General features: G+C 45.4%; 1 protein-coding gene across 9 annotated transcripts in view; it reads left to right on the top strand.

Annotated features, from left to right (window-relative positions):
* Positions 1 to 26878, top strand: part of LOC115134994 (mitogen-activated protein kinase kinase kinase kinase 3-like) — a 76632-nt gene that overhangs the window by 40866 nt on the left and 8888 nt on the right. For 3 of the 9 annotated variants that reach the window (XM_029669146.2, XM_065023114.1, XM_065023116.1), the window contains exons 3-19: positions 3950 to 4040; positions 4280 to 4344; positions 4708 to 4763; positions 4851 to 4898; positions 5011 to 5053; positions 5329 to 5401; positions 5647 to 5778; positions 5890 to 5952; positions 8223 to 8304; positions 8454 to 8570; positions 13839 to 13917; positions 14495 to 14553; positions 14962 to 15024; positions 22023 to 22075; positions 22994 to 23032; positions 24764 to 24815; positions 25123 to 25435. In XM_029669146.2, the coding sequence (XP_029525006.1) occupies positions 3950 to 4040; positions 4280 to 4344; positions 4708 to 4763; positions 4851 to 4898; positions 5011 to 5053; positions 5329 to 5401; positions 5647 to 5778; positions 5890 to 5952; positions 8223 to 8304; positions 8454 to 8570; positions 13839 to 13917; positions 14495 to 14553; positions 14962 to 15024; positions 22023 to 22075; positions 22994 to 23032; positions 24764 to 24815; positions 25123 to 25435 (1428 nt within the window). The remainder of the gene's footprint in view (positions 1 to 3949; positions 4041 to 4279; positions 4345 to 4707; positions 4764 to 4850; positions 4899 to 5010; positions 5054 to 5328; positions 5402 to 5646; positions 5779 to 5889; positions 5953 to 8222; positions 8305 to 8453; positions 8571 to 13838; positions 13918 to 14494; positions 14554 to 14961; positions 15025 to 22022; positions 22076 to 22993; positions 23033 to 24763; positions 24816 to 25122; positions 25436 to 26878) is intronic. The other 6 variants (XM_029669151.2, XM_065023118.1, XM_029669153.2 and 3 more) reach the window with 5 other exon arrangements.

The following is a 26878-nucleotide window of genomic DNA, read 5'->3' on the forward strand; positions in this document are numbered from 1 at the left end:
GGTTTGCTTTCGCCGTAAAGCCCTTTTGAAATCTGAAACAGCATCTGGATTAACAACAAGTTAAGCTTTATTTTGATGTATTGCACTTGTGATTTCATGAAAGTTTAATATTTATCGCAATTTAATTTGATGTTGGCGCTCACCGGAAATTGTCGAAACGGTAGCGTCCCACTGATCCGCAAGAAGTTAATACTTTTTTTTGTTGTCAAGGGAGGACAGTGTCATACAGACGGCAACAGACACAGTGCATTCGGAAAGTGTTCAGACCCCTTCACTTTTTCCACATTTTATTACGTTACAGCCTTATTCTAAAATGTATTGAATTGTTTTTTTCCCTCATCAATCTACACACACTACCCCATAATGACAAAGCATTAACAGGTTTTTAGAAATGTTTGCCAATGTATAAAAAACAGATTTACATAAGTTGCATAACTTATTTACATAAGTTTTCAGACCCGTTGCTATGAGACTCGAAGTTGAGCCCAGGTGCACCCTGTTTCCATTGATGATCCTTGACTGGAGTCCACCTGTGGTAAATTCAAATGATTGAACATGATTTGAAGAGACACACACCTGTCTTTATAAGGTCCCACAGTTGACTGTGCATGTCAGAGCAAAAACCAATCCATGAGGTTGAAGGAATTGTCCGTAGACCTCCGAGTCAGGATTATGTTTTGGTACCCTTCTGGGGAAGGGAAGAACACAGAGGCCAGTGGGAACACAGGTCTGCAAGAACACAGTGGCCTCCATCATTCTTAAATTCCTAGATCTGGCCAATCGGCCAAACTAAGCAATCGAGGGAGAAGGGCCTTGGTCAGAGTTCCTCTGTGGTTATGGGAGAACCTTCCCTGCAGCACTCCACCAATCAGGCCTTTATGGTAGAGTGGCCAGACAGAAGCCACTCTGTAAAAGGCACATGAGTTTGCTAAAAGGCACCTAAAGGACTCTCAGACCATGAGAAACAAGATTCTCTGGTCCCATGAAACCAAGATTGAACTCTTTGGCCTGAATGCCAAGCTCCACGTCTGGAGCAAACCTGGCACCATCCCAACGGTGAAGCATGGTGGTGGCAGCATGCTGGGGGGATGTTTTTCAGTGGCAGGGACTGGGAGACCAGTCAGGATCGAGGGGAAAGATGAACGGAGCAAAGTACAGAGAGATCCTTGAAGAAAACCTGCTCCAAAGCACTCAGGACCTCAGACTGGGCAATGACCTTAAGCACACAGCCAAGACAATGCAGGCGTGGCTTCGGGATAAGTTTCAATGTACTTGAGTGGCCCTGCCAGAGCCAGGACTTGAACCTGATCGAACATCTCTGGAGAGACCTGACAATAGCTGTGCTGCGACGCTCCCCATCCAAGCTGACATAGCTTGAGAGGATCTGCAGAGAAGAATGGGAGAAACTCTCCAAATAAAGGTGTGCCAAGCTTGTAGCGTCATACCCAAGAAGATTCGAGGGTGTAATCGCTGCCAAACGTGCTTCAAAGAAGTACTGAGTAAAGGTTCTGAAAAATTATGTAAATGTAATATTTCAGTTTTGTATTCTTTATAAATTTGCACAAAATTATTTATTTATTTATTTCTTTGTCATTATGGGTTATTGTCTAGATTTATGAGGAAAAAACATAATTTTATATATTTTAGAATAAGCCTGTAACGTAACACAATGTGGAAAATTGTAGGGGTCTGAATACTTTCCGAATGCAGGTATAGATGGTCTACACGTAAGGAGACGGGTGCTGTTTCGCCCGTTCGGATGCTTTCTCCTGTGAGATACAATTCAGCCTCTTGCGAATTGAAGGAAAATTATGAAACACTGAGACGAGATTCATTTTTGGTTATTTCTTTTTGGTCTATATTTTGGGGGGAACCCCGACTTCCCTTGGCATCCATGAATACCCGCCACTGCGTGAGGAGAAGTCACCCATCAGGGCCATCTTTGACGCAGAATCAAGCTGTCATGCTGCAGCGTCCAGGTGTAAACACTGGTGTAGCTGGATGATATAGCCTAGCCTACCATGTCCCAGTGACAGTGATAGCACTTAGCAAGCTGTGTGGCTCTATCCCTGCTCAGGGCGCTAGCAGGATATAGGTAGTTGTGCAAGGATGAATCATTTGGCCATTGACCCACATGAATTCATAGCAGGTTTTAGTGACTGGAAAGGGATGAACCTTTATGCATAACTTGTTTTTAAGGCTTACGTGAACGATTGCAGCTGTATGCTTTTTGTCCACTGTGTTTCCACACTTCCTGTCAATATAGCTGCCGGGGCCTTGGGTCAGACTCATTACCATATTAACAGAGATTTGCTTTCGCGGTATGGGTCAGGAAGGGCACTAATTTGCTTCGACAGTCACATATCTGAGGGGCTCAACACCCAGATAAAACCTGAAAGCCACAGCCAGGGTATCCATCAGAAGGTAGACCTTCACCTCGGTGTCAGAGCTCGAAGGGTGCAAAGATCATCTTGATCCATGGACACCGGGCTAGTGCTATGTAAGCCTATGTATGCTAAGCCTATGTATGCAGAAGCCAACTCTACAATATTCACCCACAGCCATTCTTAATGTTGTCAAAAGCAATCTGTCAGAGATGGTTCTGAGTGTGGATGGATGCAAGAGTCTCACTGATTTCACTTTTACAGTATAGATGAAGCAACTGAAACAGTCACTTTTACATTTGAATAAGATATATTTTTAAGCTGGCACGCCACTGAAATGATTGTCTTTTTAGCTATTTTATCCATGCTGAGCTGTGCTGTCATTTCATATAAGCCTGGGCTCTTTCAGACATGTCCCAGTGTTTGAAGGTGTTCTAAAATAGCTGGATTTGATGCAGTTAGCGCTGCTTTCAATTTCTGCATCAATATATTTCGTGTACAGCCTCCACTTGCGCACAGCCTAATGATGATCAAAACAAGTTCTTTCATGTTTACCATCTGCTTGAATTTGAAAAGATTTCATGTCTTGGTGTCTGTGTCTTGCGACAAATGCTTTGCTGTGTTGGCCTGGTAGCCGTGTCTGTTTATGCTTAAGCTAACTTCTCTATCGTTGTATGGCATGACAACAACATGTCACGTGGATGTGGCTAAAGCACAAACAGATCTAGCCACCGGGCTAGTGCTTTATGGCCAAACCATGATCTAGGACACCGGGCTAGTGCTTTATGGCCTAAACATGATCTAGGACACTGGGCTAGTGCTTTATGGCCTAACCATGATCTAGGACACCGGGCTAGTGCTTTATGGCCTAACCATGATCTAGGACACCGGGCTAGTGCTTTATGGCCTAAACATGATCTAGGACACCGGGCTAGTGCTTTATGGCCTAACCATGATCTAGGACACCGGGCTAGTGCTTTATGGCCTAACCATGATCTAGGACACCGGGCTAGTGCTTTATGGCCTAAACATGATCTAGGACACCGGGCTAGTGCTTTATGGCCTAAACATGATCTAGGACACCGGGCTCGTGCTTTATGGCCTAACCATGATCTAGGACACCGGGCTCGTGCTTTATGGCCTAAACATGATCTAGCTACCAGGCTAGTGCTTTATGGCCTAAACATGATCTAGCCACCGGGCTAGTGCATTATGGCCTAAACATGATCTAGCCACCAGGCTAGTGCTTTATGGCCTAAACATGATCTAGCCACCGGGCTAGTGCTTTATGGCCTGAACATGATCTAACCACCGGGCTAGTGCTTTATGGCCTAACCATGATCTAGCCACCAGGCTAGTGCTTTATGGCCTAAACATGATCTAGCTACCAGGCTAGTGCTTTATGGCCTAAACATGATCTAGGACACCGGGCTAGTGCTTTATGGCCTAAACATGATCTAGCTACCAGGCTAGTGCTTTATGGCCTAAACATGATCTAGCCACCAGGCTAGTGCTTTGTGGCCTAAACATGTAACTGATCAGATGACTGACTGTTTGATTAACAGGTGAGGACTTTGAGGTGGTGCAGCAGGAGATCATTGTGATGAAGGACTGCAAACACTCCAACATCGTGGCCTACTTCGGCAGCTATCTCCGGTAAGACTGGCATACTGATAGATCCGGTATGGATAGACAGTATTACAACTCTCTGAAGTTGGACTCAAATGATACAGCTATTTCAGGCATGATATTGACTATGTTGTCGTTTTGGATGGAGCAAAATTTAAAGTACAGCTAAAATGTCTGTCTTTGGTCTAATCGAGACTTGTCTGATTGGGACAGCATGACTCACAGCATCAGTCTTGCTATCTTGTGGTCTGTCCCTTCTCCTTCAGGAGAGATAAATTATGGATCAGCATGGAGTACTGCGGAGGAGGATCTCTGCAGGATATTTATCACGGTAGTACACACACACAAACACACACGTGCGCACATAGTCTCTTCAAGCACACACCCGTTCCCACATTCACAAAGTCACTCACACTGTGGTGACCTATGCATTCATCCATGCTCACAGTCACCCTAATAGAATAGCTGTGTTTTAATCTAAAAACAGACCATAAAGCACAATAGATGAAAGCTTGTTACAATCAATATCCACACTCTTTCCACTCTCCCACTTAAGCTGTCATAGCCAGCCAGCCAGCACAGTAAATAGCACTCGTAAGACAAACATCTGGTGTTGATCTCAAACGTGTGTATGAAATGCTTCAGATACTTTGCCTTGCTCTTAAACTCTGCCCTCTTCCTCCCTCCTGTCCAGTGACTGGGCCTCTGTCCGAGTCTCAGATTGCGTATATGTCACGGGAAACCCTCCAGGTACCTTTTGTTCCCCTGTTGACGTGTGAATCTACGGGTCAGATTGACTAAGAATTAGTGATATGTTGTTTTCTCCCTTCCTTACAGGGTTTGTACTATCTCCACAACAAAGGCAAAATGCACAGAGACATTAAGGTAATGCCATGTCAATGATGGCAATAAGCGCGCTTTCAAGTAGAGACGATTGACTTTCAAACCTTGTTTGGTGTGGTTATTTTTTGCCTGACCCTATAACTTTTTCTCATAGGGAGCAAATATTCTATTGACAGACAACGGCTATGTGAAATTAGGTAAGGTCTTTGAAAACCATTGCTTTCCCTTCAACCAGATATCAGTTCCCAAAGCCTCACCTTGACTACTTAGGCTGCGTTCACACAGGCAGCCCAATTCAGATATTTTTTTGCCACTAATTGGTCTTTTGGCCAATCACATCAGATCTTTTCAAATCAGATCTGGCTAGAGCCTGTCTAAACACAGCCTAAGTTACGTACTGTATTAGAATAAGATCTCACAATACCTCTTATCTTTTGCTCATTTTCTCTCAATTCCCCCTCTTTCTCCTTAGCTGACTTTGGTGTATCAGCACAGATCACTGCCACGCTGGCTAAGAGGAAGTCCTTCATTGGAACGCCATACTGGTGAGCTTCACCCCTGGTCCCTCCCCTTGGTGTCACACTGGGTGGGCTCTGACATGATGGTGTGGTTAATTGACTTATTGATCTTAGGATGTGACAGGCCATTCATATTGCTCTGGACAGTGTTATGATTAGTGTTATGGCTGGAATTATTGACTCACAATCATTTAACATGACTCCACTTAACATGACTGATGTTAAGTACTGTTATTTTTTGATCCCTATTTTTTTCCTCTCCCTCCTCTCAGGATGGCTCCAGAGGTGGCAGCAGTGGAGAGGAAGGGAGGCTACAACCAGCTGTGTGATATCTGGGCCGTGGGCATCACTGCCATTGAGCTGGCCGAGCTGCAGCCTCCTATGTTTGACCTGCACCCCATGAGGTAGTATGTGTGCTGGGGGATGTGTGAAAGAAGCCTTGACAATGTGATGTGATGCTGGATATTTCTTGTACTTTTTGGTCTATCAACCAAGTCTATTTTCTTACTTTCCAGGGCCCTTTTCTTGATGACAAAGAGTAATTTCCAGCCGCCCAAATTGAAAGACAAAGGGAAGTGGTAAGGGTTCATGTTCTCCTCTGTGAATAGCAGGGATTGGAAACTGTTCAGGGAACAGAACCGAAAACCGGAAAATAACAAACATTTTCAAGGAACGGAACGAAAGTGATCAGTACTGGAATGGAACCATTATTTCAAATGCTGGGAACTGGTTAATTTACATTTTAGTAATTTAGCAGAAGCTCTTATACATAGCAACTTATCGTAGTGCATGCATACATTTTCATGCTTCCCCCCTCCCCGTACTGGTCCCCCGTGGGAATCGAACCCACAACTCCATGCTCTACCAACTGAGACACACGGGAACGTTCTTTTACGTTCCAGGCATTTCTCTAGTCCCACAAAAAAATGCAACAAAGCGCCTATGCAAAGTCCTCACTCTGTCACTCAGAAACATATTCCAGTGTCTGCCTGCAAGCTGAAAATGTTTGTCAGTGTATGTGCATGTTTAGGCTACTGTAGCCCCTCCCCCCTCTGAAGCATAGGCTACTGTACTGACATTGCAATCGTGACTCAGAAGATAGGGAGAGAGATTTTCTTTATTAACTAGAGAAGAATGAATGAACTTTTTCAATGCTAGATATTAAGGATATTATAGGCCAGGGCTCTCCAACCCTGTTCCTGGAGAGCTACTGTCCTGTAGGTTTTCACTCCAAACCTAATCTATCACACCTGATTCTAATAATTAGCTGGTTGATAAGCTGAACCAGGTTAGTTACAACTGGGGTTGGATTGAAAACCTACAGGGAACTGGGTTCCTGCTATAGGCCTAGTTATCACGGTTCACGTTGGATTTATAAACTTCAAGAAGGCAAGATTTTATTTTATATTTTATTTTTTATGTTTTATTAATTCTGGTGCCACTCTGCACACACAATCTTGTTAGCTAGCTAGCTCAAAGGACATTCAAAGTTCCTCCATAGAAGCCACATGTATAAATCTGTGACTCTAATTCAGATAATGCATGTCTGAAGATGCCAAGTAGAGTTTGACACAGGAACAGGACTCCGGAGGGTCTTGCGGGATTCTGTCAGGAGTGAAGTTCTGTGAAATTCGGGGCAGGACAGGATCAACAGTCTACAGGAACGGGCAGTACAGGAATAGTTTTTTGGGCATAAATATGTCATTTGTGGAGCATTTTGTAAAAACACCAACTCTGTTGGCATGGCCTAATATAGTTTACTTAATAAAAATAAATACAAAATAAATGGTAGATTTCCCCCTTCTGTCGGCTCAATCTCGCACCTTGATCCAGTAATACATGTCTTGTAAGAAATGCTGCTGTTTAAACAAATAGGCTATCAACTGGAGAGTGGGACAAGCAGCCTCAAGCAGTATACCTGCTCTACTCACTTTACCGTCAAGCCCAATTCTTCGTGTATTTAACTAAACCCGTGCCTTCTGCTGTGAAGAGGGAAATAAAAAATCTATTTTTGTCAGTGTATGTGCATGTTTAGGCTACTGTAGCCCCTTCCCAATCTGACTTATGCAGTACTGCCGCTGTTCATATATGGGCAGTGCTCAGCTGGAGGCTACAGATTTATGCCGATGCTGTTATGTGCAGACCATCCTGCTTGATTCTCTGTCCTCATCCTCCAGCCTTAATCGATATACATTTAGGTCATTTACAATATGCTCTTATCCAGAGAGACTTAGGCCTACAGTCAGTGCATTTAACTGAAATAGGGAAGACAACCACATCTCAGTCGCATATTGCAGAACTGAAATTATTTTCAATACTTCCTAATTCTGCATCCACATGAGCACGGGACGGGAGTGATTTTTATCGGGACGGGACAGGAAAGTTCTGGGGTTATAGAACTGTTGCGGGATCAGGACCGTACAGGGAAAAAAATTACGGGACAAACATTGCCCACATATTAATACATTTTCACTCCCATATCAATCTCTAATTCCCAGTGCTTCAAGCCTCCTCCTCAAACCTCTCTCGCTCTCTCCCCACCTGCTAAATTTGAGCCGCTTCTTGCGCCAAAGACTACACTTGTCTGTCCATCACGCATGTTAACAACCAGCTTGCCTGCTCTATGTGCGCTGATTGGTGAAGTCATTAAATGAGCTAAATGTAAACTGTTGGATTTCACAGGATACAAAAGGAACAGAAAGGAACAATATAAACCCTAACTTTTTGATTCTGTTCAGAATGAAACAATTAGAAAATAATTTAGGTTCCAACCCCTGGTTTTTCAATTCATATTACAATCATAAATGCTCTAACATGTATCTGTTTGTTCTGTCTCCTCCTATGAAAGGGGAAATAATTTCCATCATTTTGTCAAATTGTCCCTGACGAAAAATCCCAAGAAGAGGCCAACAGCAGAGAAACTATTACAGGTACCCCCAGTCTAAATGGAAACACTAGATTTCAGTGTCTGTCAAGAAAACATGTTAACCAGCCAATCATTGATTACCAGTTTAGAGAAGTGGAAATGCAATGGCCATCCTGTAGGCTGTGACCTCACATCCTCTTCCTGTGTCCACAGCATCCATTTGTGTCACAGCCTCTCAGTCGAACCCTGGCCATCGAGCTGCTGGACAAAGCCAACAACCCAGACCACACCACATACAATGACTTTGATGATGACGACCCTGAACCAGAGGTACAGTCACCACCCCAACCTTTACAGCTCCTGGTTTATCCAATCAAATGGCAGGATGAAGACTGACACCTCTCCTCATTGGTCTTACCATCGTCCTGATCTCTTTACTGTCAGAGTTCTACATATTTTCTCTCTCCTCCATTATCCCTCTCTCTGCTCCTTCCTCAGTTTAAGTATAGGGGCCACTTCCTTCCCATCACCCCTGGTGCTCGGCGAGCTCCTCGCTTTGCCAAGAAGGTACCAGTGTGGCCTGCATTAGAACTGCACCAGTACCTTGGTGATCAGTACCTGTAGTAACAGAGCACTAACTAACACCAATCTGTGTGTGCTCAGGTAGACTGGACCTTGTCGATGAACCCTACTCATGGAGTTGGTGTTACTTACTTTGTTCAATCTATCTGCATGTGGGATTTTGAAGATTGTGTTTTAGGCATGAATAGGCAATTTTTTATTTTACCAGGTATGTTGACTGAGAACACATTCTCATTTAGAGCAACGACCACTTACAGCAACGACCACCAGCAACGGCCAACACCACTTCCAGCAGCGTCTGGTCTCCCATCCAGGGACTAACTGCTTGGCTTCAGAAGCAAGCCAGCAGTGGTATGCTGCTGCTGGCGCAGGGTGGTATGCTGCTGTGGTATGCTGCTGGCGCAGGGTGGTATGCTGCTGCTAGTGCAGGGTGGCATGCTGCTGGCGCAGGGTGGCATGCTGATGGTGCAGGGTGGTATGCTGCTGGCGCAGGGTGGTATGCTGCTGCTGGCGCATGGTGGTATGCTGCTGCTGGTGCAGGGTGGTATGCTGCTGGCGCAGGGTGGTATGCTCCTGCTGGCGCAGGGTGGTATGCTGCTGCTGGCACAGGGTGGTATGCTACTGCTGGCACAGGGTGGTATGCTGGCGCAGGGTGGTATGCTACTGCTGGCGCAGGGTGGTATGCTACTGCTGGCGCAGGGTGGTATGCTACTGCTGGCACAGGGTGGTATGCTACTACTGGCACAGGGTGGTATGCTACTACTGGCGTAGGGTGGTATGCTACTGCTGGCGCAGGGTGGTATGCTGCTGCTGGCACAGGGTGGTATGCTACTGCTGGCGCAGGGTGGTATGCTGCTGCTGGTGCAGGGTGGTATGCTGCTGCTGGCGCAGGGTGGTATGCTACTACTGGCGTAGGGTGGTATGCTGCTGCTGGCGCAGGGTGGTATGCTGCTGCTGGCACAGGGTGGTATGCTACTGCTGGCGCAGGGTGGTATGCTGCTGCTGGTGCAGGGTGGTATGCTGCTGCTGGCGCAGGGTGGTATGCTGCTGCTGGCACAGGGTGGTATGCTACTGCTGGCGCAGGGTGGTATGCTGGCGCAGGGTGGTATGCTACTGCTGGCGCAGGGTGGTATGCTACTGCTGGCACAGGGTGGTATGCTGGTGCAGGGTGGTATGCTACTGCTGGCGCAGGGTGGTATGCTACTGCTAGTGCAGGGTGGTATGCTACTGCTGGCACAGGGTGGTATGCTGCTGCTGGTGCAGGGTGGTATGCTACTACTGGCGTAGGGTGGTATGCTACTGCTGGCGCAGGGTGGTATGCTACTGCTGGCGCAGGGTGGTATACTGCTGCTGGTGCAGGGTGGTATGCTGCTGATGGCACAGGATGGTATGCTACTGCTGGCGCAGGGTGGTATGCTGCTGGCGCAGGGTGGTATGCTGCTGCTGGCGCATGGTGGTATGCTGTTGGCGCAGGGTGGTATGCTGCTGGCTACATGCAGTTAAACTTAAACATTCCTTCTATTGTTTTTGAACATTGGTTTGTTAAAGCTAATCTTAACAGGCTTGTGATTTGTCTGGCTATGTGCTAGGCCAAGGGTGGGTGTAGTGCATGAACATGCATATAGTCATTAGAACTTGTTAGGTATGCTGAGGTGAGGTCGAGCTGCAGGGTTCTATCTATATGTAGTGTGTATATATCAGTATGTGTTTGGTCTCACAAGAAGACTGGTAAAGGAAACTTCCACCAAAGTCAATGGATGATGTGTGAATTTGAGCTCCTTGATCTGCATCTTTTGTTTTTGTTGAGACATCTCCTGCTGCCTTGCGTTGCCATGGTTTAATTGCCTGTTTGCAGTGTGGTCTGTCTTTGCTGTGTTCTGTTGCTGCCGTGGAGGCGGAGAGGTTGTTGTGACTGACTGGGCCATTGTTCTAATTTTCCCTGACTCATGGGTCAGAGATCAGAACAGTTTCAGTCCCTTCAAATATACACATCTTAGTGACCGTAGATTCTCTTGGATGCTCAGCACTATCCTTTTCCCTCAGAGAGAGGTTGAATTATGTTTTTGTTAGATGATGAATTTTGCACAGGATTTAATAGTACTACTGTACAGTTATTGGACTGAGGAATGACACTAATTTAAGCATTATTGTAATTTCAAGCATTATGAGTTGGGTTATGTGTGCGTGATGATGATGTGTGTATATGTACAGTTGAAGTTGGAAGTTTACATACACTGTAGCCAAATATATTCAAACTCAGTTTTTCACAATTCCTGATATTTAATCAGAGTAAAAATTCCCCGTCTAAGGTCAGTTAGGATCACCACTTTATTGTTAGAATAATAGTAGAGAGAATGATTTCTTTCAGATTTGATTTCTGTCATCACATTCCCAGTGGGTCAGAAGTTTACATACACTCAATTAGTATTTGGTAGCATTGCCTTTAAATTGTTTAACTTGGGTCAAACGTTTCAGGTAGCCTTCCACAAGCTTCCCACAGTAAGTTGGGTGAATTTTGGCCCATTCCTCCTGACAGAGCTGGTGTAACTGAGTCATGTTTGTAGGCCTCCTTGCTCGTACACACTTTTTCAGTTCTGCCCACACATTTTCTATTGGATTGAGGTCAGGGCTTTGTGATGGCCACTCCAGTACATTTACATTTACATTTAAGTCATTTAGCAGACGCTCTTATCCAGAGCGACTTACAAATTGGTGCATTCACCTTATGACATCCAGTGGAACAGTAGTGCATCTAAATCTTTTAAGGGGGGTGAGAGGGATTACTTTATCCTATCCTAGGTATTCCTTAAAGAGGTGGGGTTTCAGGTGTCTCCGGAAGGTGGTGATTGACTCCGCTGTCCTGGCGTCGTGAGGGAGTTTGTTCCACCATTGGGGGGCCAGAGCAGCGAACAGTTTTGACTGGGCTGAGCGGGAACTGTACTTCCTCAGTGGTAGGGAGGCGAGCAGGCCAGAGGTGGATGAACGCAGTGCCCTTGTTTGGGTGTAGGGCCTGATCAGAGCCTGGAGGTACTGAGGTGCCGTTCCCCTCACAGCTCCGTAGGCAAGCACCATGGTCTTGTAGCGGATGCGAGCTTCAACTGGAAGCCAGTGGAGAGAGCGGAGGAGCGGGGTGACGTGAGAGAACTTGGGAAGGTTGAACACCAGACGGGCTGCGGCGTTCTGGATGAGTTGTAGGGGTTTAATGGCACAGGCAGGGAGCCCAGCCAACAGCGAGTTGCAGTAATCCAGACGGGAGATGACGAGTGCCTGGATTAGGACCTGCGCCGCTTCCTGTGTGAGGCAGGGTCGTACTCTGCGGATGTTGTAGAGCATGAACCTACAGGAACGGGCCACCGCCTTGATGTTAGTTGAGAACGACAGGGTGTTGTCCAGGATCACGCCAAGGTTCTTAGCGCTCTGGGAGGAGGACACAATGGAGTTGTCAACCGTGATGGCGAGATCATGGAACGGGCAGTCCTTCCCCGGGAGGAAGAGCAGCTCCGTCTTGCCGAGGTTCAGCTTGAGGTGGTGATCCGTCATCCACACTGATATGTCTGCCAGACATGCAGAGATGCGATTCGCCACCTGATCATCAGAAGGGGGAAAGGAGAAGATTAATTGTGTGTCGTCTGCATAGCAATGATAGGAGAGACCATGTGAGGTTATGACAGAGCCAAGTGACTTGGTGTATAGCGAGAATAGGAGAGGGCCTAGAACAGAGCCCTGGGGGACACCAGTGGTGAGAGCACGTGGTGTGGAGACGGATTCTCGCCACGCCACCTGGTAGGAGCGACCTGTCAGGTAGGACGCAATCCAAGCGTGGGCCGCACCGGAGATGCCCAACTCGGAGAGGGTGGAGAGGAGGATCTGATGGTTCACAGTATCGAAGGCAGCCGATAGGTCTAGAAGGATGAGAGCAGAGGAGAGAGAGTTAGCTTTAGCAGTGCGGAGCGCCTCCGTGATACAGAGAAGAGCAGTCTCAGTTGAATGACTAGTCTTGAAACCTGACTGATTTGGATCAAGAAGGTCATTCTGAGAGAGATAGCGGGAGAGCTGGCCAAGTACCTTGATTTTGTTGTCCTTAAGCCATTTTGCCACAACTTTGGAAGTATGCTTGGGGTCATTGTCCATTTGGAAGACCCATTTGCGGCCAATATTTAACTTCCTGACTGATATCTTGAGATGGTGCTTCAATATATCCACATAATTTTCCTCCTCATGATGCCATTTATTTTGTGAAGTGCACCAGTCCCTCCTGCAGCAAAGCACCCCCACAACATGATGTTGCCACCCGGTTGCTTCACGGTTGGGATGGTGTTCTTCGGCTTGCAAGCTTCCCCTTGTTTCCTCTAAACATAACGATGGTCATTATTGCCAAACAGTTCTATTTTTGTTTCATCAGACCAGAGGACATTTCTCCAAAATGTATGATCTTTGTCCCCATGTGCAGCTACAAACTGTAGTCTGGCTTTTTTATGGCAGTTTTGGAGCTGTGGCTTCTTCCTTGCTGAGCGGCCTTTCAGGTTATGTCGATATAGGACTTGTTTTACTGTGGATATAGATACTTTTGTACATGTTTCCTCCAGCATCTTCACAAGGTCCTTTGCTGTTGTTCTGGGATTGATTTGAACTTTTCGCACCAAAGTACGTTCATCTCTAGGAGACAGAACGCGTCTCCTTCCTGAGCGGTATGACGGCTGGAATTTTCCAAGCTGTTTAAAGGCACAGTCAACTTAGTGTATGTAAACGTCTGACCTACTGGAATTGTAATACAGTGAATTATAAGTGAAATAATCTGTCTGTAAACAATTGTTGGAAAAATTACTTGTGTCATGCACAAAGTAGATGTCCTAACCAACTTGTCAAAACTACAGTTTTTGACAAGAAATTTGTGGAGTGGTTGAAGAACGCGTTTTAATGACTCCAACCTAAGTGTATCTAAACTTCCGACTTCAACTGTATGTAATGTATGTGTTTTGGATATTTAGGTATTCAATTCTGTTTTCTTCCTGACAGTCTCCTGTGTCTGTTCCCCATCGGATTCGCTCCACCAGCAGGAGCACCAGGGAAGGGAAGACGCTGTCTGAGATCACCTGTAAGTGTCTGTGTGACTGGACCCAGTTTCCCGGACCCAGATTGAGCCGACTCCTGGACTACAAAGCATGCTTAGTGGAGAATCACCATTGAATGTGCTTTTTAGTCTAGGATTAGGCTGACTCTGTGTGGCTGTGGTGGATTCATTTTTATCAGTCTGTGGTTATTGGCAGTGTGCTTAATCTGTGGTGTGGAGTGACTGACACATTCATTTCTTTGTGAGTTCATGGTAATCACAGTTTAGTGAACCTCTGTCTGTCAGGATTGGCATGAGTATAATCTACTCTTTTCAGCTTCCACAGATGAACGACTCCTCAAACCATGCAGTGAAGGAGCGCACACACACACACACACACACACACACACACACACACACACACACACACACACACACACACACACACACACTCCTCTGTTAAAGTACCTCAACACACTCACTCATCTATCTCTACCTGCAGCTGTACAGTTAAACTTCTCTCGCTCGCTCTCTCTCTCTCTCTCTCTCTCTCTCTCTCTCTCTCTCTCTCTCTCTCTCTATTGCTCGCTCTCTCTCTATTGCTCGCTCTCTCTCTCCCTAGTTGGCCAGGTGAAGTTTGACCCCCCGTTGAGGAAGGAGACAGAGCCCCATCATGAGCTGGTGAGTAGCCTGGTCCTGCAGTGTCCCCCTGATACAACTGTGGCTGAACCGTGTGTGTCGGTGCCGTAACAGGAAAAAGAAACATAGATAGGCCCCATTAGCTGAGACTCTGCTGAAGTTTAAATCCCAATTAATGCATTTCTGATCTTAAGTCTTCCATATTATAAATGTCCCAGTGTAGCATATTCTCTGTCCTTTTTTCTCCTAAATTTGTCTGAATGCGCCCCTGGCTGAGGTTTCAGTGCAGGGTTCATAAGGCATGCATGGCCACCCCTCTTCTCTCCCCTCACTCTCATCCCTCACTCCCTACCTCTCTTATCCATCCTCTCCCCTGCTTTAATCCCTTTCTCTGATTGGATGGCATTAACTTTGAATTAACGGGTCTTTCTCACTCTGCCTGTTGAACAGCCCGACTCTGACCCTTTTTTGGACTGTGCAGAAGAGCTGTACTACACGGCGAGATCTAATCTGGTATTTTCCCACATCTCTCCATTTCTTCTTCTGGGTCGTCTCTCTTCTTCTTAACGCTTAAATGTCCTCTTTCAGTTTGCCTTGTCTCTTTCGTGGAGTGTCTAAGTTTGATGGATGTCAGTAACTGTTTGTTAATTTGTGTCTGTGAAGCCGTCTTCGCCTCATTTGCTGTTTCTGTTGTTATTCTGGTCTTATGTTGGTTGTTATTTGAAATGGATGGTCTTCAACCACATATCTAAGGCTCTTGAGAGAGAGGGATGGGGGAAAACTGTTTAGAGGGAGAGGAATGGAGGGATGGGGAGAACTAATGAGGGAGGAATGGAGGGATGGGGGAAAACTGTTTAGAGGGAGAGGATTGGGGGGATGGGGGAAAACATTTATAGAGAGAGGAATGGGGGATGGGGGAAAACATTTATAGAGAGAGAGGAATGGGGGTTGGGGGAAAACATTTACAGAGAGAGAGGAATGGGGGGTTGGGGGAAAACTCTATAAAGAGAGCAGAATGGAGGGATGGAGGAAAACATTTACAGAGAGAGAGGAGAATGGAGGGTTGGGGGGAAAACTGTATAAAGAGAGCAGAATGGAGGGCTGGAGGAAAACATTTACAGAGAGAGAGGAATGGAGGGTTGGGGGAAACACTGTATAAAGAGAGCAGAATGGAGGGCTGGAGGAAAACATTTACAGAGAGAGAGGAGAATGGAGGGTTGGGGGAAAAACTGTATAAAGAGAGCAGAATGGAGGGATGGAGGAAAACATTTACAGAGAGAGAGGAGAATGGAGGGTTGGGGGAAACACTGTATAAAGAGAGCAGAATGGAGGGATGGAGGAGAACATTTACAGAGAGAGAGGAATGGAGGGTTGGGGGAAACACTGTATAAAGAGAGCAGAATGGAGGGCTGGAGGAAAACATTTACAGAGAGAGAGGAGAATGGAGGGTTGGGGGAAAAACTGTATAAAGAGAGCAGAATGGAGGGATGGAGGAAAACATTTACAGAGAGAGAGGAGAATGGAGGGTTGGGGGAAACACTGTATAAAGAGAGCAGAATGGAGGGATGGAGGAGAACATTTACAGAGAGAGAGGAGAATGGAGGGTTGGGGGAAAAACTGTAATGAGGGAGGGATGGAGGGATGGGGGAAAACTGTATGGAGAGAGGAATGGAGGGATGGGGTAAAACTATATAGAGGGAGAGGAATGGAGGGATGGGGAAAAACTGTATAGAGGGAGGAATGGAGGGATGAGGGAAAACTGTAATGAGGGAGGAATGGAGGGCTGGGGGAAAACTGTAATGAGGGCGGAATGGAGGGCTGGGGGAAAATGTATAGAGGAAGAGGAATGGAGGGATGGGGGAAAACTGTATAGAGGGAGAGGAATGGAGGGATGGGGAAAAACTGTAATGAGGGAGTCGGATGGAGGAAAAACTGTATAGAGAGAGAGGCATCATTGTTCTTCCTCTGTCATCCATGGTTACCTGCAAGGAAACACGTGCCGTCATCATTGCTTTGCACAAAAAGGGCTTCACAGGCAAGGATATTGCTGCCAGATATTGCACCTAAATCAACCATTTATCGGATCATCAAGAACTTCAAGGAGAGTGGTTCAATTGTTGTGAAGAAGGCTTCAGGGCGCCCAAGAAAGTCCAGCAAGCACCAGCACCGTCTCCTAAAGTTGATTCAGGTGCGGGATCGGGGCACCACCAGTACAGAGCTTGCTCAGGAATGGCAGGTGTGAGTGCAACTGCACGCACAGTGAGGTGAAGACTTTTGGAGGATGGCCTGGTGTCAAGAAGGGCAGCAAAGAAGCCACTTCTCTCCACGAAAAACATATATATATTCTGCAAAAGGTACAGAGATTGGACTGCTGAGGACTGGGGTAAAGTCATTTTCTCTGATGAATGCCCTTTCCGATTGTTTGGGGCATCCGGAAAATAGCTTGTCTGGAGAAGACAAGGTGAGCGCTACCATCAGTCCTGTGTCATGCCAACAGTAAAGCATCCTGAGACCATTCATGTGTGGGGTTGCTTCTCAGCCAAGGGAGTGGGCTCACTCACAATTTTGCCAAAGAACACAGCCATGAATAAAGAATGGTACCAACACATCCTCCGAGAGCAACTTCTCCCAACCATCCAGGAACAGTTTGGTGATGAACAGTGCTTTTTCCAGCATGATGGAGCACCTTGCCATAAGGCAAAAGGGATAACTAAGTGGCTCGGGGAAGAAAACATCGATATTTTGGATCCATGACCAGGAAACTCCCCAGACCTTAATCCCATTGAGAACTTGTGGTCAATCCTCAAGATGCGGGTGGACAAACAAAAACCCACAAACTCCAAGCAATAATTATGCAAGAATGGGCTGCCATCAGTCAGGATGTGGCCCAGAAGTTAATTGACAGCATGCCAGGGCGGATTGCAGAGGTCTTGAAAAAGAAGGGTCAACACTGCAAATATTGACTCTTTGCATCAACTTCATGTAATTGTCAATAAAAGCCTTTGACACTTATGAAATGCTTGTTATTATACTTCAGTATTCCATAGTAACATCTGACAAAATATCTAAAGACACTGAAGCAGCAAACGTTGTGGAAATTAATATTTGTGTCATTCTCAACTTTTGGCCACGACTGTACTGTAGGGAGAGGGATGTCTCTGTACAGCAGAGAGATGGATGAACCTCCTCATAGGGAAAACCTGTGTGACTGACTTGGACCCCTGAGGCCATGGCCTATTAGAGCGGGAACAGATCAAGCCCTACGTTGCCATTACCAGTCCCCCCTGTCTCCTTCTGCCAAATATTACTGCTGACTCAGACCACGGACTCCACAGTCACAGTTTAACTCGTTAGACCTCATTTCTTTCCCTCATATGAATACTGGGGGATTTGTTGATGTGACTGAGGCAGCAGGGTATGGCAGTTTGTTAGCATAACTAAGAATATGTTAGCTGAGCTCTCTTTGGCCTAATATAGTATGGCTGTCAGTTTGTTAGCATAACTAAGAATATGTTAGCTGAGCTCTCTTTGGCCTAATGTAGTATAGCTGTCAGTTTGTTAGCATCAGTAAGAATATGTTAGCTGAGCTCTCTTTGGCTTAATGTAGTATGGCTGTCAGTTTGTTAGCATCAGTAAGAATATGTTAGCTGAGCTCTCTTTGGCCTAATGTCGTATGGCTGTCAGTTTGTTAGCATAAGTAAGAATGTTAGCTGAGCTCTCTTTGGCTTAATGTAGTATGGCTGTCAGTTTGTTAGCATCAGTAAGAATATGTTAGCTGAGCTCTCTTTGGCCTAATGTATTATGGCTGTCAGTTTGTTAGCATCAGTAAGAATATGTTAGCTGAGCTCTCTTTGGCCTAATGTAGTATGGCTGTCAGTTTGTTAGCATCAGTAAGAATATGTTAGCTGAGCTCTCTTTGACTTAATGTAGTATGGCTGTCAGTTTGTTAGCATCAGTAAGAATATGTTAGCTGAGCTCTCTTTGACTTAATGTAGTATGGCTGTCAGTTTGTTAGCATCAGTAAGAATATGTTAGCTGAGCTCTCTTTGGCCTAATGTAGTATGGCTGTCAGTTTGTTAGCATCAGTAAGAATATGTTAGCTGAGCTCTCTTTGGCCTAATGTAGTATGGCTGTCAGTTTGTTAGCATCAGTAAGAATATGTTAGCTGTGCTCTCTTTGGCCTAATGTAGTATGGCTGTCAGTTTGTTAGCATCAGTAAGAATATGTTAGCTGAGCTCTCTTTGGCCTAATGTAGTATGGCTGTCAGTTTGTTAGCATCAGTAAGAACATGTTAGCTGAGCTCTCTTTGGCTTAATGTAGTATGGCTGTCAGTTTGTTAGCATCAGTAAGAATATGTTAGCTGAGCTATCTTTGGCCTAATGTAGTATGGCTGTCAGTTTGCGGTGTGTTGGTCCGTAGGAGTCACAGTCTGTCACTTAGCTGTGAAGGGGGAATACCGGTAAAATCGATATGTCCTCTGATCTGAGGGACCCGCATTTAGGGTTGCAAAGGGTCGGAAACTTTCTGGTAAACTTCCAGATTTCTTCCGGACATTTTCCATGGGAAGTTGAGCCCTGGAATTTGGGGAATTTTTCCTAAATTCATCAAAAACGCTATGTTATAACAGTGAACCTTTTTTGTGGGATACACATAAGGCAATTCTAGGTCTTGTGGCATATTTTGGTTAAACTATCCCCAATTCAATAGAATTGTAACCCTCTGCATGAACAGTGCATTCTTCCATCACATGAGCAGTGCACTCTTCCATCACATGTACAGCTGATTCTCAAGATCTTGCACACTAATGCCATGCTATTGAGCCCCCACTACACTATCTGAGCCAAGGACTACATGCATTCTGGTCAATTTTGATTACAATACTGGGTGAGGTGAAAATATTTTATATGACATACATTACATGATTTTTGTTAACTAGTAAATAGTAGCCTACAGCAAAGTGTGTTTTAAATCATTTCTAACTTGTTAACAATTTCTGCTAGTTAGTTTTTGCTACCATGTGGAATTTTTAGCTTGCTTGAGCCTGCTAACTGAGGAGTGTTAATTCACCTGTTTCCATATATGTTTAATTACGTCTTTTTTTATCTTACAAAGGAGTTGTTTAATCTAACTGCTTAACTATTTATCTGTACATGGAATTGTCTTTGATTTTTATTTACTCATTTTTAAAATAATCTTGACAGGAAAATGCCACGGCCACTATCTGATGTGTGGAGACATTTACCTGCAGCTAATGTAGAAGGAAAAGCTGTGTACGTTTGCAAATATTGTGCCAAATCATATGTGAAGAATGCAACAAAGATGCAGAATCATCTGGCCAAGTTCATAAAATTCCCTCAGCACGCACAACAAGCAATCTCTGACAAAAGTCCCTCTACTTCTATTCGAGGTGAAAATGATGAATCCGACACCTTATCGATAGCAACAGCTCATGGTCCTCCTTGAATCAGAAGTTTATTGACTCAATGGAGGAACGTAGTCAGAGAAATGCTGATGAATGTCTTGATCGAGCTGTTTATGCAACTGGTTCACCTCTGATGCTCACAGGCAATGTGTAATGGAAGAGATTTCTGAATGTTCTTTGCCCAGCATACACCCTTCCAACCAGACATGCTTTATCTACTATTTTGCTGGATGCAGAGTTCAAGTGAAGGTCAAGCAAATCATAGAGAAAGCAGACTGTATTGCAATCATCTCTGATGGGTGGTCGAATGTTCGTGGGCAAGGAATAATTAACTACATCATCTCCACCCCTCAACCAGTATTCTACAAGAGCACAGACACAAGGGACAACAGACACAACGGTCTCTGCATTGCAGATGAGCTGAAGGCAGTCATCAATGACCTTGGACCACAGAAGGTATTTGCACTGGTGACAGACAATGCTGCGAACATGAAGGTTGCTTGGTCTGTGGAGGAGTCCTACCCTCACATCACACCCATTGGCTGTGCTGCTCATGCATTGAATCTGCTCATCAAGGACATTATGGCACTAAAAACAATGGATACACTCTACAAGAGAGCCAAGGAAATGGTTAGGTATGTGAAGGGTCATCAAGTTATTGCAGCACTCTACCTCACCAAACAAAGTGAGAAGAATAAGAGCACCACATTGAAGCTGCCCAGCAACACCCGTTGGGGTGGTGTCATCATCATTTTTGACAGTCTCCTGGAGGGGAAGGTGTCTCTCCAAGCAATGGCCATATCACAGTCTGCCGATATGGACAGCCTCATCAAGAGGATCCTCCTGGATGATGTATTTTGGGAGAGAGTGGTAAGCCTAAAACTCCTGAAACCTATAGCAGTAGCCATTACACGGATTGAGGGAGACAATACCATCCTGTTTTATGTTCAGACTCTGCTTGCAGATGTAAGAGAAGAAATCCGTACTGCCCTGCCCACTTCACTGTTGCTCCAAGCAGAGGAAACTGCAGTTCTGAAATCCATCAAAAAGCATGAAGACTTCTGCCTGAAGCCCACACACACACACACCAAAGCACACAACAGGCTGACCAATACAAGGGTTGAAATATTGGTGGCCGTCCGGGCAAATTTGAGACTTTTTGAGCCTGACAACAAGCCATCCTCAACAAAGTTGGAAAGTGACCTTGAAGATGAGGCCTCGGAGTCTGATGTTCAAGAGGTGGACATTGAGGAGGTCCAGGGAGAAGACATGGAAGTCTGAGAGGAAGACCACCAAAGCTTTAGTTTCTAGACTATCATTTTACAGATATATGTTGAAAACGTTTTTGGGAGATGCGATGGATCATTGGGGATCATTCAATATTCCCTTTCTTTTGTTGTTCAGTGAAATCATCCCATGTGAAGATGTCCCAAAATGTGCAACCCTACCCGTAATGATACTGTTCAGTAAAGTCAATCACATTGATGCAGTACACACACACACACACACACACACACACACACACACACACACACACACACGTCACCCTTCGCCCATACCGTTGCAGCTAATTCTGCTGAGATACCTCTATACAGTATATTTTCCATTCATATCACTCACATAACATACTCATCTGTGTGTGTGTGTTCCATAGTGCAAAATACTGTCATATCCCTTTACTTATATCGCACATGCACATTAGAAACATCTTTCATAATTAGAAACTATTATATTTCAGTGTTTTTTCTCTAAGCACCACTGCAGTGGTGACCTCTGACCTATAGTGTCATCAGCCTTGCCAGCCCCTGAGGTTATTCTCACAGAGTCAAGGTCCTGTAACGTCCTGGATGGCCTGTTCATTAGTGTCATCAGTGTGGCCAGGGAGTCATTGAGGTTACACCACACTCAGCCTCGTCTCTCTCCACACGATCTCTAAGTGGTTGTAGGTGTTGTGTGTATGCATGTGTCTCAGCTCTTAATATAGTTGATGCTGTACAGTAGGTAACCTCAGCCATGGTGCCTTTCCACATTGACTGTGTGTCGTCGTGTTTCAGAAACAGTCCTGTAATTGTGATATGCCTCCTTCTAGGATCTTCAACGGGACTATGGACAGGAATCTCCAAGCCTGGTGGGAGGGAACAAGTAAGTCACTCTTTCTGGGTTTCTACTCCTCTTCCTCCACCTTTCATCCTCTGTTCTTCCTGTCCCTTCCCTAAGCTTGATCGTCTTTCCTCTCCTTTATCTCTTCTCCTAGCCTCTCCAGCTCTCCTCTCTTCTTCACCTTCTCTTGTCCTCACCTCCCCCGCTCTCCCTTCCTCCCCCGCTCCTGTCCTCCTGTTTTATCTGTGTAGAGATTAGCCTGAGCAGATGGTGGTGTTGTACTGAGAGGTGACTTCCTGTAGAGAGGAAGGCATCTGATGCGTCTGATCATTTATTCATGACACCTTTCCTGGAACTCAGCTCAGAAGAAGTGCCCTGTAAGGAGGGGGGGTGTAATAACATAGACAGACTCGCTGCTTAAACCTAGAATGATCTGCTCCATAGCAGGATGGGATGGATTGATAGATGGTGTGTTTTCAGTGTATAGGATAAATCAGACAAGGATTATTGAAAAAGCCTGATTACTGAACAATTGATGTCCACATTCCTTCTCCCACTGGACAGCCTCATAGGATTCATATTCAAATTTTCTCTCATGCACACCCACGTGCATACACAAACACACTGTTGCTTACACATAGCTGACCTGGCAGCTTCACACATCCCGGGTGAGTGTACAACTTTGAGTGGCTAAGGTAAATATTCAATGGGTTATGACGTCATCTCAGCTGGGATGAAACTCACACACTATCACACTCAAGTACGCTGAATTAATCTTCTCTGCGCTTTCCATGGGTTTTTGCCCTGTAGCATAAAAAAATGTTGTGTTAAATTAGGTCAGAACCCCCCTCTGAGAAATAACACCTTTACTCATGTCATGTGCGATTCTGTCACTGAGTTGACACTTTTTGTCCTCCATTTTTAACTTCTCCTTCGTTCGTTTCACTCGTTACTTGACAGGAGTCTTCTCAAATCAGTGGAGGAGGAGCTTAAGCAGAGGTGAGTTAGGCCACGCCCCACAGGACTCCACCTGCAACTGCTCTGGTTTTTGATTTGCTGACGCGCCCTAACCGCGCCCACCCCAGCAGCCAATCAGTGTTAACGCAGGACTAATCCAGCCAATCAGTGTCAAGCTAAATGTATCTGCTCTGACTGCTGCGTTATGGCTTGATTATGTTGTGTCCATTGTTGTTCAATGCTTAGTCAGTGCAGGCTGCCCAGTAAGATCACCTGACACCGTGAGCTTCAACAAAGCATGACTTATACACTGACTTAATTACTTAGTATAAGCCTTATCTAGTTACATAGTCTATATTGAAATCCCCCAGCCCTACATGTAAAATTAGCTAAATATAGTATTAAGGTTTAGTAAGACATATATTCCTATTTGGTTTAATTATATAGCAATGTAGTTCTTTAGTTATGCTGTACCTTTATGTAGTTTAAGTGTCATTATGTTACCCTAGTCGTGTAGTTGAGTTAATTTCCCCTTGTCTCAGTGTCTCCTCCCAGTGGGTGAAAGAGGAGAGCAGCTTCATTTTGCCTCTTGGCCTCTTTGCCTTGCTGTGAGCCCCCCCCCCCCAATCTCCTCAGGTCACATTTAGAGACTGATTATGGTGAAACTCAACTGTAAGTCGTGTTTTAGTCCATCCGCCCTCTCTGAGGAGGAAGGAGGCTACCTCTTCCAGTTTCATTCACACATCTTCATGCTGCATTCCACTACACGCCCGTGCTGTGCCTTTAGTGCCCTCCTGTGCTCCCTCCTTGGCCAAAAACACCTCTCCGTCCATCTCTGCGCCTCCAGTATCCCTGTTTCCTCCCACAGTGGAGTTTGATCTTCGGACTCAGACTTGGGTCTTGTTCATTAACGCAGTAGAGCAGAACTATCTAAAAGTTTCTGACACGTTTCATGTTGTTTCCTCTAAGCAGTCTAGCTGACTGTGCATCGTCTTCCATCTGTGAGATAATGAATGGGATTGTTGTCATGTTTGGGTTCTATTGTCAGACTGTGCGTTGCCGTAACCCCTGACCCCTGCCGTTCCTTATCTGTTTCTTCGTGTGTGTTCATCATTCTGTGACACCTGCTTCCATGCTTGTTGATCTCAGTGTGTGTTCATACCACCTGTTTGCCGTCTGTTTCCAATGTGGGTTCTCGCTGCTTGTATATCCTTACTGTTGACATGGTTGTCTTGGGGTCCATCCAATCCCCAACCCTCTGGTTAAACCCAGTGCTACTTGGTTTGTGTTCTCTCATGGTGACGTTGATCTTGTGACTCATTTTGATTGGTGCCCTGTCTGTGCCTGTAGTGATTGAGGGGTTGATAGTGTTCTCTGATTGATGCCATGTCTATGTCCGTCATGATTGAGTGGTATCTGATTGGATCACACTGTACATACACATTACATTGACTGGGCTTTTGGGATATCCTGTTCAAGGGAATGCTAACATCTTGTGTGTCAGTTGTCTTATGGTGTTTTCGGGGGTTGACAGACCTTTGTTGTCTTTACCCACAACTGCCCTGTTGTCTAAAACTACGTTGTGTTACTTAGTTGTCTAACACTGTGTTGTGATAGGAGACCATGTTGTTAGTGATAGTCTGTCACTGTGTCTGTCATTCTGTGTTAACACTTATTGTGACAACATTGTTATATAACTGTCAATATGTGGAACCTTCTGAATTTTGTCACTGTCTTACAAAACTAACCCTACCTCAATCTCTTTCCCTCTAGCAAACACAGTACCATCATGAGGCCGAAAGTCCCACCCCCACTTCCCCCCAAGGTAGGACCACCAGCATATATCATACAGCATGCAGCATTTTGGAGCACGATCAAACAACCAAGACTACTATTTAGTGGAAAGGACCCTCGAGCAAAAATCAGTGTTGCATACATCAATATTTTCTCTCAAAGCTAATTCAAACTATTGACATTACATTTGTAAGATGGGCAGCAGAGCTTGACAAATTAGGAATAAAAGGGCAAGCATTAATCAACCTCTAGAGATTGTCTACCTTTCTGCTGTCTTTGTCTCTCTTACTCTCTGTCTCTGTGTCTCCTCTCTCCATTTTCTCCCACTCTCCCTCCAGCCCAAATCTATCTGTCCGCCCCAGGAGAGCCCGTCCCAGGGAGAGGATGATGTAGGCGGAGGGGGGACCATCAAGCGCTGCCCCGTACCCGAGAGCCCCGCCCGACCTGCCTCAAATGTACCCCCCCGCCCTCCACCCCCACGCCTGCCCCCCCACAGACGCAGTAGCCTAGGTAACGAGAGTACACAGAGCCAGGCTGGCTCAGAGCCCGAGGGGAATGATGCTGGGAGCTTTAGGCATTTCTGGGAGTGGCTTCATGCCCCACACACGGAAGAGGAGTTGGAAGATGTGTTGGAGGAGGAGGAAGAAGAGAGTAAGGCCGGCCGATTGGTAGCCCCGTAGACGTCACTCCTCCCTGATTGGTTGTTAGTCCCATCAATCAGCGTCTGTAGCGTCTCGCACCTTCTCTCTCTCCCTCCCTCCCCCTTTCCTCTGTCTGTCTCTCTGTCTGTGGATGTATACAGTTCCTTCGGAAAGTATTCAGACCCCTTGTCCTTTTCCACATTTTGTTACGTTACAGACTGTATTAAATGTATTAAATTAAATAAAAATCCTCAGCAGGCTACACACGACATGATTTGTAAAGGCACACACCTGTCTATATAAAGGCCCCATAGTTGACAGGGCATGTCAGAGCAGAAACCAAGCCATGTCCATAGAGCTCCTAGACAGGATTGTGCCGAGGCACATATCTGGGGAAGGGTACCAAAAAAATGTCTGCACCATTGAAGGACCCCAAGAACACAGTGGCCTCCATCATTCTTAAATGGAAGAAGTTTGGAACCACCAAGACTCTTCCTAGAGCTGGCCACCGGTCAAACTGAGCAATCAAGGGAGAAGGGCGTTGGTCAGGAGGTGACCAAGAACCCGATGGAATCCGAATGTCCTTGAGTGGCCCAGCCAGAGCCCAGACTTCAACCCGATCGAACATCTCTGGCGAGACCTGAAAATATCTGTGCAGCAACACTCTCCATCCAACCTGACAGACCTCCCCAAATATAGGTGTGCCAAGTTTGTAGCGTCATACCCAAGAAGACTCGAGGCTGTAATCGCTGCCAAACGTGCTTCAACAAAGTGCTGAGTAAGGGTCTGAATACTTATGTAAATGTGATTTTTCAGTTTATTTTTACAAATTTGCACCAAAAAAATACGAAAATAGAGTTTTTGCTTTATCATTATAGGGTATTCTGTGTAGATTGATGAGGGGGGGGGTCAATTTAATACATTTTAGAATATGGCTGTAACGTAACAAAATGTGGAAAAAGTCAAGAGCTCTGAATACTTTCTGAGTGCAGTGTTGTGTTGCTGCAGTCATGTGACTTTGTCTGTAACCAATCTCCTGCCTCCTCTCTCCCATTGTTGATATCACATGTTGTCCATGATCAATCCAAATGTAATGGAACTCTCAGCTCAGTGTGTTAGCATGATCGAATCATTTAGTTTGAGAGATGTCCCACTCTTGTAATCCTAACCAAATATATTCCATTAATACTGACTAGTAGTAATTCGATTTTAGCATATGTGTGTACGTCTCAGTAGAACACTCACACCAACATTTAACATTTTAACATTTAAGTCATTTAGCAGACGCTCTTATCCAGAGCGACTTACAAATTGGTGCATTCACCTTATGACCTCCAGTGGAACAGTAGTGCATCTAAATCTTTTCAGGGGGGGGGGTGAGAGGGATTACTTTATCCAACCATTGAGCTACTGTCTTCAGGCAGCCCAATTCTGAGCTTTTTCCACTCATTTG

This window comes from Oncorhynchus nerka, linkage group LG10, assembly GCF_034236695.1.
Source record: "Oncorhynchus nerka isolate Pitt River linkage group LG10, Oner_Uvic_2.0, whole genome shotgun sequence".
Lineage (NCBI taxonomy): Eukaryota > Metazoa > Chordata > Actinopteri > Salmoniformes > Salmonidae > Oncorhynchus > Oncorhynchus nerka.